We start from the raw sequence: 17,050 nt of genomic DNA on the forward strand, positions 1-17,050 counted from the left end.
ATCCAGGCTGTGTGTTGACTGGAAGGAGACCCCCTACCCAGCAGCAGCCAGGGAAGCCCACCACATCATTACAGTGAGTTGTTTTGTCATGGAGGTAGAGATAAACCCTCATTAGAGCCAGTTGTTCTCACAACTGCCTTTCCTCCCTTTCTCTTTCTCTCTCTTTTGTTTTTGAACTGTGAGTACAGTCCTTAGCCACTCACCACCACACACATCAACACACATGCTCTTACTACACTAATAATCACCTGTAACAACAAAAGATTGATGGTAAGCACACATACTTTTGGGAAGCCTAAACTAACCTGTCCATTATTGTATGCGCACACATTGAGACAGTTTTCTTTTATTAATACAGGTTTTGATTCGATTTTTAGAGTGAATGACTTATATTGTGTTATATTTTATTTTGTGTCAGTTAGTTTTGTCTCAACCGTACGGATGGCCCAGGACCTGTGTGAAAGTATTTACAGCCAGTTCATGGAGCTGTCACTTACCCAGTCTGGCGAATGCTGCATTGATCATATATGGTATGCACATCTTTAAAACATTTGGCTATTGAACAGTTATTCTGACTGAAATATATCACACAGTGGTAGAATTACTGTTTGGGTTTTTGTAGTAACGTGACAAATCCTTTTGCCAGAATTTACCAATAAATAAATGTTTGTAAATGCACATATAAAGTACTGTGAAGGATACTGTAACAATACTAATACCTCAACTTTTTAAATAAGGCAATTTAACATTATATTTAAAAGGCATGGTTTTTATTTAATAGGCCTAAAATACAAATAGTCAGACTTCTAGACTTTTACAGTTCATTAGTAAATACATAAATAGTTGATTATTTAATCTTCAATCAATCAACCAATCAACCAATCAATCAATCAATCTCTTCTACAAAATATGAACATTTACCTTGCGGTCACATGCTGCCAAGTACCTTCCCGTATCCCCAGGATGCAAAAGTATTAATTTTGCATCCCATCTGGGTTTGATTTATAAGATAAATGACAGAATGAAATGGTAGTTATGTAAAAAAAAAAAACAATCAGCGAATCCTTTGCATAAAACTGTTCTCAGCAGCACATTGTTGTCCATGATGACAGATACCGAAATTTGCTAAATGATTGTACCGCACTGCGGTAAATGATGTCTGTAACCCTAATACACACACATGATCAGAATGTAACCGTGCTCCACCGCCAGCCACAACAGATTCAGACTCGTATCAGCTGTGTTGCACAGCTTGAAGCAACAAACTGTAAACTCAAATCATCCGCGTCTGAGAATTCCTGGTCCAGAAAGGCTCTGTCTAGCAATAGTGTGTTTCAGGTCACGTGGTATGGAGGGAATCTTTCACTGTTCACTGGCAGAGGCTTTAGCATTCTGGGGTAGGGTGTGTCCCCCCCGACAGGGGTCCAGTGATGGAGAGTGGCTGGCCAGATGCTGTTTCATGCTAGATTAGCCCTCCTGTGGTCAATTTGCTTTTCCTAATGTCAGCTCCCCCTGCTGTCGCCTAGCAACCGCTGCTGCAGCCAAGAGGCCCAGCCATGCATGCAGAATCCCACCTGCCATTTGTAAAGGAGGGCGTGTGTGTTTATGTGCATGCATGTAAAACTGGATGCTGTGCATGTGTGAACTGGATCAAAATGCCTTCCTGATTCAGGGATACTGAGGTAACCATAAAAAACAATGAAGAAAAATCTACTATGAGAATGTTTTAATGTTTGTTATTCCAACTCTCCTCTTGACATTAAAAGCAACAGTGAAGTCACATTCCCCTTATTTTAACACACTTCTTCCTGTACTTCTTCATAGGTGTGTGCGCCGCTCCCTGCATCTCCATCTGTCTTACGAAGACGACTGCTGTGTGATGATATATCGGCTGTTGGATTCTGCACGTATGTGTCTGTATATGCGCACGAAGAAGCGAACGAATGGATCTTGATTACATTTGCAAGGCATGAGCTGAAGTGAAGGTCTGAATGAGATGCTCGGTGCTCAGCGTTAATGGCATAGGAGCCTGATGATTCTCTGAATGCAAGAGAAGCATTTTCTTTTGTAAGTAACAGCAGCCACGTCAATACCAGCACAGCCCTCCAGCTGTACAGAGTTCTGAATGATTCAGCACAGAGACAATGTCGTTTCCAAAGGAAATTAGCTCAGTGTTATGCCAGAATGTGCTTAAGAGCGAACAGAAATGTGTTTCTTGAATACTCCAGATGTTTTTGGCATCACGCTTGTGTAGTTGCTGAAACCCTGTACGTACCCTGCAATATTATGATATTGTGTTTTTGAGCAGATACTTTATGGCAGTGATTCTGTTGGTTTTTGGTGGTGTGTTGGCAATCCAAACTCTTACAAAAATTACTTCTTTATTTTTTAGGTCGAACATTTAAAGTAATTAACATTGCCATTAATTATATAGGCTTATTTATAATACGCCAAAAAAATAGAATAATAAAAAAAAGGGAAAATAAACAATAGATAGTTTCTAAATATCTTTTAAAGGTTTCAGTAGTCAATATTTAGCTTGAGTCATATTTTATTATACTTTGTATAGTGTTGTTCATGAATATCCAGCTCAACCAAACTAAAGTTAATTAAACATAATTTTAAATCAAGCATGAGCACAATTTTTTTTAAACAACATGATAACTAATAGCAGCAATCTTTTTTTTTTTTTTTTTTTTTACAGTGGCTGTATTATTTGATCAAAAATACATTAAAAACACTATTATTGTGAAATATTACAATTTAAAATAACACTTTTATATATTAATATGTTTTTAAATATAATTTATTCCTGTGATGGAATAAATTATATCCTGAGTGGCTGGGCCTCTTTATTTTTTGTGCTTAGTTCCATTTATTATTTTCATTTGCCATTGTTTTTCCCCGTCCAGATCCTATCAGAACAGACCTGTGACTCATTTGTAGGTCACAACCCAACAGTTGAATGTCGGCGTCCTATGAACCATCCTCTTGTTCACTAATGCATGTAGTGTTTTTAATCCAGCACCCATATCAAGATTCCGGGCAGTGCTACAGAAGAGGTCAAGATTTGAACTCTCTCTTCAGCCGCTGGTTCAATTTGATTATAATTGACCGGCAGGCTGAGAGGCAGAGAAAGAGCTGGTGTGCAAAGCTAACAAGGGCTGATTGTACATACAGCAGCTAGGGAGCCATGTGTCTGCCCGCTCCTCTTCAGCCAGGCACGGGTAGAGTGTTTTAAAAGCACTGGAGCATGGGCCACTCGCCTATGGAGCATCAGCCGAGAGCTTATGATGGGGCTGACCGGAGGTTTTTGCCTGCTCTTATTCTCTTTTTATTTTATTTTTTCCTAAGCACGAGTGGCTTGTTCACACCAATGTTCTGGCCTGATCTCTTAAAATGGCCACCACTTCATCAACCACCCACCTCTACTATTAAACACCTCCGAATATATCCTGACACCTCTGTGGTGCTCACGGGGCATTGAATGCAAAGAAAACCCTGCAAGGTGTTTGTAGTATTCTTAGAGACTTCACTAGTTGATGAGATTCTGAAGCTTCTTACGCTGTGTAAAGGAACTCTCATGACTTTATCATAGTTTTACTGTAGTAATGAAATTTTTTTATGGCATATATTTATCTCATTTAGTGATTTAGAAATTATGTGGTTTATAAATATACCGTTGATGTAACTAATGCTGATTTATTCAAATTAAAGTGTAAAAAACAAAACAAAAAACAAAACAAGATGATAAATAATATTCAAAAGTAATGATATTGTTAATAAATATAATCAAGAATAATAATATTGTTAATTTTAACAATGTATTTGCTTATTTTTATTATAAGCATATAAGCTTTTTTTAAGCATAATTTCTATTCAAAATGTAAACTATATTATCACACAACTCTCTCTATACAAGATATATAATATATCCAACTTTATTTGCATACTCATGTATTATTGTTACAATATTTCAACCTCATATTGTCACAAAATGTAAATTATATTCTTGCCCATTTTAATCAGCTAAATGTGACTGTAAGGCATGAAAATGTAAAGTTTAACACCATCATTTTCTGTAAATCTGCTTTGAAATTATATGTATTGTAATATGTTTTTGTGTTTTTTGAAATGACTGTTTTCGCTTGTAAATAGTGCTTGATCTGTTAATTTTTCTCTTCCGATTCAGATGAGCTGACTTTTTAACTTTAGAAAGCAACATTATGGATAGACTTATTTTATCCATAAGCAGAACTCCGAAGTTAAAAATGTCTTGATGGATTTGTTTAGCACAAACACACTGCTTTTCTCTTCACAAGATGTCAGTTGATGGACTGGAGTCATGTATACCAGCTGTTTGGGCTTGTTCTGACGGCACCCATTCACTGCAGAGGATCCATTGGTGAGCAAGTGATATAATGCTACATTTCCTCAAAACTGTTCCAATGAAGAAATGCTCATCTACAGCTTGGATGGCCTTATATAGGTGAGCACATTTTCTTTCTTGGATGGACTATTCCTTTAATTCTTTACTTGGTGTAGACCACAGGGAACGTCCTGTGCACTTGAGCAGCTTTGAGCACACCTGAAGAACTGTAATGGTGTTGGATGTGTGCATGTGTTTGATTAGAGATGAGGGGGAGGCGTGCTGACGTTGACCCAGAAGTGAAGTGATGCGTGGAGGACAGACAGCAGTAACAGCAAGAGAGAACAGGTTGCTTAACAGGTAAGAGAAGCTGTCGGTCTTATGTCCCACTTACTGTACACTGCTAGCCCAAAGTTTGGACACATAACTCATTCTTTCTTTTTTTATATATATTGTAAAGTAGTCATAATAAAGTCATAGAAAATATGAAGTAACTCAAGTGCAAATATGGCAATTATGTAGTGACCATTAAAATATTTGTTATTATTAAAATGTTAAAGGAATACTTCACACAAAAATTGTAATTCTGTCATCTTTTTTTAATCCAAACCTGTATGACTTTCTTCTGTTAAACACAAAAGAAGATATTTTAAAGAATGTTGGTAAGCAAACAGTAGGTAGACATTGACTTTCATTGCATGAGACTGTCAACTGTTTGCTTGCCAACATTCTTTAAAATGTCTTCTTCTATGTTCAACAAAAGAAAACAGGTTTTTCATTTTTGGTTATACTATCCCTTTAATTTAAGTATACAGTAAGCCTTTATAACAAAAGTTAGCAAGAAACATAAATTCAGTGAAGTGTGTTTTATAATTTAACCAGTAGGGTATGTGTATATATGAATACCTTTTGTCTTTGTTCAGTTGCTTTTCTACAGGCCAAATTAAAGTCATTTTGTGACTGACACGACTAATTCAGTACTCCGCAAGCTGGCTGTTGATTGGTTCCCCTCAGGCCTGCCACAGACAGCATCAGGATACAGAACTGTGAGTACTTCTGATATTTACAGCAGGGTCCATTCTTTATTTAATCATTGCCCCTGGGTTTCTCTTGGATGTTTTGCCTGCAGCATCTTTAGACAGCTGATGCCATATTTGGTCCTTACCAACAGGTTTCCCATTCATGGTACTCTCAGATGAGACGGAGGATTCAGGGCTGGATTAGCAGTGTTGACAGGTGTAAAACCCACAAACAAGAGGAGAAAGTCTGTGTGCACGTATGCGTACAGATGTGAGCGTATCTGCTTCCTTGCAACAAATATCTCAACTTTCACTTCAATCCTGCACTTTTTTTTGTGAACATAAAAAAAAAAATATCCATTTGGATCAAAAACCCAATATCACAATGGAGCACTGAAGATATATTTTCTGTTTCATTCGTCTGTAAAATCCCAAGGCTTATAGAAAAATAAGTGGGTATTACTCTGGAGATGGTTTGGATATTACACAGAGTACGACAAAAGATCAGGGTATGAGAGAGAGTTATCTCCAGCTTTGCTCTACAGGCCACATTTACGGCTCAAGCTGAAGGAAATCGCATTAAAATTTCAAGCTTTGTTAAGTTTAATCTTCAGGACGATCGTTTTAAATGAATGTGCTTTCGAATACAGACTTCATCAGCAATTTGGATACTTTTGCTAGCATCTCTCATTCACTTTGACCTTCTGTGAAGATTCAGCCTGTTTAAACATGACTATGAAATGGGTTTAGGACAATATATGCCAGGGGGTTTTAATGAAAAGTTGCGATTTTTTTTTAGGCTGATATGGCTAGGAACTACTGTATACTCTCATTCCGGTGTATACAGTAGTTCCTAGCCATATCAGCCTAAAAAAAATCGCAACTTTTCATTAAAACCCCCTGGCATATATTGTCCAAACATGAATGAGAGTATAGCTACTAGCATTATCGACCTAGAAAATCGCAACTTTTCATTTTCTGTCATTCTTCGTACACAATGTAACTACAGATGAGTCAAGTTTTAATTATGAAAAATATCAAAACTCTTTGGTCATTTCGAGATGCTTACGGTCTAATCAGATTCAACAATCTATGCTAAGCTAAGCTAAAAATGCTACCGCCAGACCCAGAGATCGGCTGAATGGATTCAAAAATGGTAAAACACAACTGTTTAACTCTAGGGGGAGTTGGAAAATGAGCCTATTTTCAAAAATAGTGGAGTGTGTTTTAGTGGAGTGTAATGGTTCTGTGGAAACAGTGATGCATTTTTCCAGGATTCCTTGTTGAATAGAAATTTCAAAAGAACAGAATTTATTTCAAATTGAGTTATTTTGTAAAACAATAAATGCCTTTTGAATAATAATTCAAAAATAAAATCTTACTGACCACAAGCTTTATTAACTAAGTTTAATAAACATTACATTGTTTATTATTTTCTTTGTTAGTATCGTTACAGAAATTATTCCAATTATCCCTGTATAAAAGTGGCTTGCCTTCAGCTAATTGTTTACATGAAAATACTGCTCGAGTAGGCTGTATATGAACAGGACCGTTAGAGAGCAGCATATAGTAAATAGTTGTCACTCTCTTACTGTATGAATGCAGCCATCAAACCTCAATCAAGTGGAGGAAAGTTTGATGTTGAATGTTTCAGAACTAGCAGGTGTGTATTGTTGGCTCAGAGCCAACTGGGTCCATGACCTGTGCTGACTGGCTGTGTGTGAATGATTTAGGAACTGGCTATCTGTCTTGCCCCAGTATGCAGTGTGCGTGTGCGTGTGTGTTTGGAATATAGAGTGAGAATTCATGGGCCTCTGAATGGAGGTTTGGCTCAGAGACTTCACTGTTGTATGTGACAGATGGTGGAAAACAGCAAGTGCTGAGGAGAGATATTCAAATCTGATCTTGGATAATGTGAGGAGGGTTTCTGGCCAGAGCAAAGCCTCTTGCAGAGAGAAAGATAAAGAGCGGAAGGGGAAAAACTGAGGTGAGATCAGACAGAGGGAAAGGGCTTGATCAGATTTGTGGTGAAACTCAAAATTGCTTTTTTGTTTCTTAATATCCATTCAGGATGTTCTGAAAGTGGGAATTCATTCTTCCATTCTCTATTTTCTTCATAATAATTTGTCAAGCTGATTTTACGGTTAGCTGATTCTCATATTAAAGCTCTACCAGAAATACTGATCTCATAAAATGTAAATACAAGAGGCACCAACGGCAGTAGATATTTCTGTCTATAGCAAACTAGAGATGTGTTTAACCACGACTTGGTGAAGTGCTTAAAAAAAACTAGACTAATTTATCCTAATTAAGTCCAGAATAATTGCTGGTTTTAGGATAAATAAATAAATAAATAAATGGGAAATGTCTGTATGAACCTTGCTGTAAAATCATCCAGTTTAAGCTGGTTTGTCTGGTTTAATTAAGATGGTTTTAGGCTCTTAGCTGATCTCACAGCCTGGTTAATCTGATCTTTAGATCAGCCAACATGACCAGAGACCAGATCAAACCTGGTTTAAGTAGTTTTTTTCCCCAAGCATGATATAACTGTAGTGGTGTTGATTTAAAGGGGATAAAAGTGCTACTTATTTTCTATCTTTTTTTTCCTGCAAAATGTCTACTTAAAAAATATCAAGCAATCAGTGTTTTTTAAATATGCACTAAACATTTTTTATATTTTAAATAATTCTGTGAAATTTACAGTAAAAAAAATCAGCATGTGGTTGCCAAAACTTACCATTTAAAAAATATGGTATAATTTTTTGTATTAGTTTTACTGTTACACACAAATACAAAATATAATCATGATAACACATAACAGAAATCGTGAAAACTGAACAGCTGATAAGAAAAAACTATGAAGAAAAAATGTGAGTGGTCACATTTAAAGTTTTTCCACTTTCATTTGTATTTTCACTTCTAAAAACTGTAACAATATTATATGAAAAACATTTAACCATATTTTACTGTAAAATAACTTGAAATGTCCCATTAGATCTAGTTTCCACTGTGTATATAGTTGTATGTGTACTTTCATTTGCTGGTGTAAAATGTAGAGCTTGTCTTGGTACGTTTTCTGTTGTGCTTCTCTGTTGCTTCTCCTATCCACACAGGTTGGGAGAGCCACCTGAATTGTATTCCAGCTCGTTATGGAGTGGGTTGAGCACTATATAAAAGATCCAAAAACCTCCAAACACTGAGAGAGAGAGACTGAGGCTTGCTTCTGAGATTTACTGTCATCGTCAGGTTCCAGCACTTGTCACTTTCAGAGTGTTTTGTTGTAACTTGTGGGGTGGTGAAAACACTAAAGAAGGTATGCTGTGTGCTAACTTCTTTAGAGTATGGTAACTCTGTGTGAATAGTTCCCATTAATAGTTGGAGTGTTACAGTAACCCCTAGTTGTACGCAGTTGTGCTATGTTGGCCTGTGTGGCCAGATTTACCATTAAGAATATGTTTGTCAACTTTGTTCTGTTGTTATTGTGATCATTTGTAAGGGAAGAGGATGCTCTCCCTGCACATTTTTGTAATGCTTTCCCCCAGCCCCTAGACTAGAAAGGGGGGGAACGTAACAATAGTAAAGAAACTTACAGTTGACCTATTAACAGGTTTTTACCATATCATTTTTAGCCTCTTACTATCAAAATGAATATCAAAACTATTACTATGGTGATTATTTTATTTTACAAAAAAAGAATCATATTGGAGAGTAAAAGAGTGCAAACTTTATGAAATATTGGAGATAGTGGACCGCCTGGTCTGAGACTGAAGAATGAAACGAGTGAAGCAGACCTGTGCCGCCTGTCTCCTAATAAACGGGCACCAGATCCTGGGCTCCAGCCAGAGGGGAGCCCTGCCACCCAAACCGCCACCTCTCCCTGATCCCCAGAGCCTAGCAGGGAGGCGAACGGCCACACGGCGTCTGACAGAAAGACAGAGAGAGCAAAGCCAGCGGGCCATATGTGTCTGGTTGTGAGAGGAACTCAAACCACAGACTGTCCAACACAGAAATGCTGCAGCTGCCCAGCTCTTCCTTGTGGCAGAATTAACGGAGCGCTCGGTGTGGAGAGAGGTGAAAAAGTCACAACTAAGTAGTAAAATGCCTTCTTGATGGATATATTGATTATTACATGTAAGAGATATATTTCTTTCATCAAATTTACATTGTAGTCCCAGCTTGTAGTATATTATTTAATTATAGTAAAAGTTTAATCAAGTTATATTTGGCTATTTTTAAATACTAAAACATGCAAAAGAAGTGGTAGCTCTTCTTTGTTAATTACAAAGGGTAGCAGTGATTAATGCACATTTTATGAAATATATTTTAGGTGTGTTTTGTATGTAATCTGCTTCCCAACTCTAGGTAAAAAAACAATTAGGAAAGTTCAAGATAAAAAGATATCTAAGATAAGTTATTTAAAATTCTAATGTGGCAACTGAAATATAAAATCACAATTACGACTGATGAGAAAACTGCATATTATGAGCAATAAGGTTGCATCTGTGGTGTATAAAGTGCTAAAATCATTTTGAAATATAAATTTGCAATTATAAAAATAACACATCATTTTTTTGTTTGCTTGATAGCCATTTTGTTTGATATAATTATATTATAATTATTGTTATAATTAAAATTATAAATGCAAATACATTTACACAACAGTCTACGATAGCAAGTGGCGTATATTATTTTATTATTATTATTTTAAATATTTAGCTCAAACACACTTTTTCTCAGTAAATGTAATGCAAACTAAATATTTTGTAACTATTTTTTGGTGTGATCCAAGTGTCCAAAATACATCTTTATTATGTTAGTAATTGGTTACACACTAGTCTTTAGAAATCTGATATTGGTGAATGTATGAAGATACTTGTTCAACAGCAGTGTACAGTCATATGTCCATATCAAGAGAGCTCTGTCTAGCTGTTGACTGTATTCATGTTCCATTACATGGTAAATGACATAAATCCTCAACTTCAGAGCAAATGTATGCCAGATTGTGAAATGCATTGCATAATAACTAGTCACATATGGCATCATGCCAGATGTTTACAGAAGACAGCAGTCAGACGGCGGATATGTGTGTTACTCATCTGCTGTGTCTTTCCACAGCAGATACCTCATAAGGTGAAGTCGTCGTGTAATGAAGACATAAGCCCCATCAGTTAGATTCAATATCAGATGCATCAAAACCCCTGCCTTTTTTAGGAGACTGTGGGTAGTAGAGGAATTTTTAAAGAGGAGGCTGATGATTCATGATGCAGATTCTCTTCCTTAACTGGGATTTTGCCTCATTAAATCCTTAACGGTGTGAAGCGACTTGGAACGACCTCATGGCTTTATCACACCCTCGCCCCTTTTGCCCTTCAGCTCAGCATTGAGCCCTGCCCACCCCAAGGACATAGACCACCGTTAAGCCCTGCCCACCCCAATGCCACAGGCCACAAACCGAGGTCAATCATCCATGGGGTGAATCAGAGCACCCACATCCATATTAATTTGTTATAATGAATCCTACGCCACATTTTAACATTATAAATGCCACTGCAGTCAAATTCCGTATGAAGTTATACCGTCTTGACAAATGTTTTGGTAACACTTTAGAATAAGGTTCCATTAGTTAATGTTAGTTAATGTATTAATTAACATGAACAAACAATGAATAATACATTTATTACTGTATTTATTCATCTTCGTTAATGTTAGTTAATGCAAATACAGTTATTCATTGTTAGTTCATGGTAATTCACAGTGCATTAACTAATGTTAACAAGCACAGCTTTTGATTTAATTAATGCATTAGTAAATGTTGAAATTAACATGAACTAAGACTTATAAATGCTGTAGAAGGATTGTTCTTGCTTAGTTCATGTTAACGAAAGTAGTTAACTAACATTAACTAATGGAACCTTATTCTAAAGTGTTACCAATGTTTTTTATGTGAATATGGCTGTAGTTTTTGTTTCAGGGATGATAAATGAAATAAAAGAATATTTGCTTACTTTTTAGTTATGTTTTCTTCATGTGGCTCTTCTTCATCTTCGGCATTTTTTTGGACTTTTTACGGACACCTGATGGCCTGGATGTGTGAAGTTTAACTGCTGCTGCCTTTTACCAAAAACTATTTGTTTATCTTTTTTTCAACTATTTTTAGTTGGAATTTGAAATGAGGTGGTCACATCTCACAGTTAGTGTAACTAGAATTAAATGAAGTTAATTTAGCACAGGAAATAGTTTTCTGGGAAATGAAGTTCTTTATCTATTTATATGTTTATCTGATCAGGCCTAGAATCGTTATACTTCAAGAATTGTTAAACATCTTAAACTTTTAGACAAGACTTCTGAAAGGACGAGACTTTCAATGTTTGTTTAGATGAATCTTCCTTTTCTAGTTATGCTTTTAGTTAAAGATACATTCATTACATTGTTTTTGTGTTTCTTCTTAAGTTTCTGTATTTCAAACACCTGTTTGTATATCTGTCTGTAAGGTTTATAAAACCTTTGCACTTTAAAAGGTTTTAAGAAACTTTAACTTTCAGACAAGACTTTGTGAATCCATCACTCAAAGTTTGTCAAAGCTCTCTAGTTAAAAATGACTTGTTTTTTTGGATTTCAGTTCATTTAATGCTACATCTGAATTGTAATTCTGCATCCTGTTTGCTACCTAGATTCAAATTCGATTCTAATGTAAAAACAACCTGCTACTTGATGCTTGTTTTCTGTGTTCAGTGGTTGTATTGTGTCTGTAATATGTATATTGTTTGTTAATATATTGTTTATTTTGATTGTTGTCTTTAGATGTAATTTATTTAAATGTCTTAGCTGAAAGCACCATATAACACTATTTATTTTTGTTTTATTAATGCGCTGAGACAATAGGATTTTCAAGATGAATGATATGACTGGACTCTTCCTCTCATGTGAGTGTACAGCATTTTAATCATATAATTATATAATGCAGTTTCATATAATCATATTTAATCAAACCACACGACAATTTATTTATTTATGAAAGCTTTTTAATTAAAAAACTTTTTAAATGGCAGAGAGCAACAGTAATTCTACAGGAACAATACAGGGGGCGCTGTGCTCTCACGTCTCACTACATCTCATCTGTCTGTTTTGTATTACAGCCAAGGAGAGGGTGTGCTTAATGCAATAATCTACTGGAAGTTTCCGTGCCTCATTCTGAATCTCAACTTTTGTGTGAGTAATCACGCTGGCATTCACGCTCATTGAGGCTAACTGATCAAATTCTTATCAAAAAGGTGCAGCTCAAGTGACATTTGGTGCCTCTGGGGCCTTGAGAAAATGAATCTTCCTGGGAATATTTGAAAGATTAGTCGGTATTAGTTAAATCAGCTCGTGTTATGTGAGGAGCAAATCTCTTTTTTTCTTTGAACACGACATGGCAGCACACAACTTTCAACACCTTATTTTATTGTCCCAACATTCAAAAGTACAAATAATTAAAACACAACAGTTTAATGAAAAAGAAAGAAAGAAACAAAAAAATAAAACATTTACAGCAAGTATTTTTTTTTCCATATTTTGTTTCCAGTTTCAGAAATGACCTAAACTAGCAAGGATAACATGAAGTCATTCATCGCAGTAATTTGATTCGTAATAAGAATAAGGATAATGAGAATAATATTAATCATAGTAACAATAATCAATAATCTATAGATAAGTAATAAAGTAAGTAGGAGAGACCAGCTTGGTCCGGTGAACATTTTTTTTTAACCTTTTTTTTTGTCTTTAAAGATTTATAGATTTTTCAGATAGTAAACAAACACATTTCAGGAGAAAATGAATTATGACAAGAGCCTTGTTCCTCACTTTGCCTTCCCTCCTACACTACTGGCTGATGGGTTCCTATTGGCAGGCTGCCACTATAAGGCGCTACAGGGGGAGAGACACTGCGATATGGGCACGCACTATAGAGGCACGGCCCCGCATTTCCAACACCCCCGCAAACTCTCACACTTCCTAGACGCTTTCCCGTGCAGTCATCCACGCTCAGACACGCGGAGGGTGATGCCATTAACCAAAAGTGGAGGACATAATGCAGGAAATTTGTTCGTACAACAGAACAACATTCTACTGGGGTCGTTGCATAATTCAAACTCCCAGCCGCAGCGGGGTTTGAGAAGGGATGTGCCGCCGCCACCGCCGCCCCATTAGAGACGGAGCAGAGGAGGATGGATGGCATTAGAGGTGGAGGAATGTAAGACTGCTCATGAACGTGACTTATGTTTTTCATTCTCCAGCATTCACAAGAATGCTTAACAAGAGACGAGCTCTCCATTCAGGAAGTTTACCTCTCAAAATAGACTATATCTTAGAAAATATATAACAGGTGTAATCTATCAAATATTATCTGCAATAGCTATTTTTGTTCAACCTGTACAATCAGAGTCAATGCTTTTTTTTTTTTCTCCTTTTTTTGGAGTATCAATGTGGTTGTAATGAAGGTTACAGTTCAGATGAGTTGATGAATCATACTAAAACAATGGACACATATCGATCAATCAAATTAGGGCAGCAAAGCCTGACATGAACGTCGTCGAGATCCATGAGAAACTACATTTCAGACCCACGTTTTTGCATAAAGTTTAATCACAAAGCAACGGTAGTGTGTGGAGGGAGGGCGGGAAGTGGCTTTTAAAACTACACAAACTTATCACAGGTTATATTGAACCAGAACAACTGTTATAACATTCTATTAAGACTAAACTTTATTGAAAAAGATTTAAAGATTTATGTTTAACAAGACAAGAAAAAAGCAATAGCAAATTGAACTATCGGCTAGGTTATGCATAGCGAGTAACTGTTTCTATTAATAAGGGAAGAGCCTCACCAACCCTCTTGGCATTTTTTTAGTTTTTGACTTTTAAATTTTTTTATATTGTAATTTCGATATATTGGTACAAAGCACAAATGTACTAAAATTTCTCAGTGCACAGGACTAATGGAAGAGCGTCTCCCCTAGTCATTTGTTCCCTTTAGCTCAGAAAGACCACCCCTCCCTGAACCAGAATTACGCAAAAACACAGACAACATAAGAAAGCAACAAGTAAATAAATAAATCGAGATAAATAAATAATTTAATCAATGAGACAATCAATCAATCGATCAATAAATAAATACAGATTTTTCTCAAGAAGCTTTTTGTTCGATTTCTTTTGCTGCGGCATTAAATCAAATAAATCTATCCAATTTTTCAGTTCTTTTTTTTTTGCGTTTTTTTTCTTTATCTTCACAAGTGACATGACAACATATTAAACAGGATTCCTCACAAGTTTTTCTAAGTAACTGAACCATCACTTCATAAAGTTTTCATATGAAAAAAGACAATCCTGAACGAAAAACAGTGACAACTCAGATAGATATAGATATTGGAACATAAAATGTTGACTATATATCATCCATTTGTACACAACAAAGAAAGACAGTCATAATAGATCCTTTGAGGAAACAAATACTAGACTAACAGAACTAGCTAATTATCGCTGAATTTCGACAAACGCTGTACACTCAGCAAATAACCTAGAAGTAAGCAAGCCAAAGGAACATCGTCATAGACGCCCGAGTTTGTTTATCTGGGGTTTCTCCAGACGGCGACGATTTCGAAAGAAAAAACGTCAATGAAAGAAGAAAAACAGCAGCTTAATATAATGGCAACATCGAAATTTTCTTTTTTTCTCTCTAAACAACACGAAGAACAACAAAGTTGGATATTTAAGATAAGTGAACCATGTAATATAGCACCTACTGTTGATCGCTAAAGGAAGTACATCTCGAATGCGCTATCACAAAATCATAGCAAATTAAACATAACCATGTATATGTCATCCGAATGGAGAAAGAAGTGTGTGCACACGTGTGTATCTTTATTACTTATATTCCAAAGACGGATGATCTAAAGTAAATGAGTGGACAATGAGTGGCCTTGCTTTGGGCCCTTGACTGTGAAGATGTGGTTGGCCTGGGAAGACCCCTGTGCCTCTCCTATTGGGTATCGCTGTTGAATAATTACTGCTATGAAAAATTACCTGCCTGAATTTGCATCCCTTGATAAATTCTTCCATCTACAAAATTCTTCCATTGCCAATACGGTTCTCCCCAAAAAAACAAACGACCTTGGATCCTAAAAAGTACCACGGCAGAACGAACAAGACAAGGTGGCACCTGACCCCTCCCCCCGTCCCTAATTAGCCAGTCAAAATATTTTTCTCTTTTTTCAAATCCAGATTCTTGTAAAAATTCTTCAATAATTATTTTAATCTTTATTTATAAAAATAGATCTTCTTTCTCTTTATTTTTTCATTTTTTCTAAACGCATTTTCAAGCAAAGAGATTTTCTCTTTGGCAACAGTGTGTGTAGGTTTTTTTTGTTTTTTTTTGACGAAACGTGTCATCAGGAGCGCTAGCCCGTCCCTTCCCTCGCCCCTTCCCCCTGAATCCCCCGTGAGGACAGACGTGTGTTTTGTTTGCAGTACAAAACCAAAACTATGCTAGAAACATCTTCTGCATTAGAGAAAAGGGATGGCCTCATCCCTGTCAATTCATTTTGGGGATCTCTAACAATTTACACCAAAACAAATGAATGAATGATCACTGATTTTTTTTTAAAAAGATCCCCTCCTGTTCTTTTACCAGGGAGGCGCTGTTCTAACGACAGTGGATCCGGATTTAAAAAAGAAAGAAAAAATCCTGAATCGACACCAAGACAGTTCGATCTAAAGAAGGACATTTTCTTCTTCAAAATAAGGGTGGTCTGGTTTTGCTACTGTTTACAGAGAAAAAAAAAGAAAAGAAAAAAAGTAAAGACAATCACAAGAACTTAAAAAGATATATAACAGAAGCCCTGTATCACTTCCAGGGGCTCCAAATAATGAATATTCTCAATTTGTCATTTTGTAATACTTAGGCAACATTGGCTTATAGGTCCAAAGTTATATTATAAGCCATATCCAGTTCTTTTTTGTAGGTTTGTTGGTCGGGTGTGTTCCTGTTTTGAGTAGCTGAGTGGGCAGAGGTGGGTTTTTAGTATTAGAGGAGCTTTAAGGAGCTACACAAGTGATGGGAGGGGAGTTCAAGACTTGTGGGTCTTGTTTGTCTTGAAAGACACTTGCAAGACACGGTCACCCAACCGATACCCATTCAGACTGGCAATGGCCATGGCCGCTTCGTCGTAGTTTGTCATGGTGACGAAACCGAACCCCTTGCATTTGTTGGTGTTGAAGTCGCGGATCACCTTGACGTTGTTTACGGCTCCGAACGGTCCAAAGAGCTGCCACAGGACGCTCTCGTCTGAGTCTGGAGACAGGTTGTAGACAAAGATGCACCAGCCCGTTCCTGTGTGACCCGGGATATTCATCCCTACTAGACTGGTCATGCTATCGATGGTGATGGGGGAGAACCTGCAGGATGAGAGAGAGAGTGAGGAAGATGTGTAAGTCAAGCTGCTACTAACCAAGCTTCTGACTCTTCAAGGGTTATGCTAGCAATTTCAGCACCACAAACTTTTCAGTCTATCCGTCTGGAGTCTAAATATCTGCATGTTGTTTTTCAGGCAGAAGGCAACCGGATGGTTTTTTGAATGCCGAGTGAAAGGGCTGCGCCCTGGTGCCGGCTGTGGGGGGCTGAGCAGAAG

The 17,050-nt window shown here is 36.7% G+C and overlaps 1 protein-coding gene and 2 long non-coding RNA genes across 10 annotated transcripts in view; 2 read left to right on the forward strand and 1 right to left on the reverse strand.

Annotated features, from left to right (window-relative positions):
* The first annotated feature begins 361 nt into the window (after positions 1 to 361).
* LOC113075599 (uncharacterized) lies at positions 362 to 4,356 on the forward strand. The gene is made up of 4 exons (XR_003280993.1): positions 362 to 530; positions 1,527 to 1,682; positions 1,825 to 2,067; positions 4,323 to 4,356. It is a non-coding gene; the product is annotated as an uncharacterized LOC113075599 (long non-coding RNA).
* On the forward strand, positions 4,357 to 6,169 carry LOC113075598 (uncharacterized). Its single transcript, XR_003280992.1, has 4 exons — positions 4,357 to 4,489; positions 4,634 to 4,729; positions 5,293 to 5,415; positions 5,541 to 6,169. It is a non-coding gene; the product is annotated as an uncharacterized LOC113075598 (long non-coding RNA).
* Positions 6,170 to 13,134: 6,965 nt separating this feature from the next.
* LOC113075600 (ELAV-like protein 4) overlaps positions 13,135 to 17,050 on the reverse strand; it is an 81,506-nt gene continuing 77,590 nt past the window's right edge. For all 8 annotated transcript variants that reach the window (XM_026248280.1, XM_026248279.1, XM_026248278.1 and 5 more), the window contains one exon: positions 13,135 to 16,817. In XM_026248280.1, coding sequence (XP_026104065.1) covers positions 16,490 to 16,817 — 328 coding nt within the window. In that variant the 3' untranslated portion in view covers positions 13,135 to 16,489. The remainder of the gene's footprint in view (positions 16,818 to 17,050) is intronic.

This window comes from Carassius auratus, unplaced genomic scaffold (assembly GCF_003368295.1).
Source record: "Carassius auratus strain Wakin unplaced genomic scaffold, ASM336829v1 scaf_tig00017243, whole genome shotgun sequence".
NCBI lineage: Eukaryota > Metazoa > Chordata > Actinopteri > Cypriniformes > Cyprinidae > Carassius > Carassius auratus.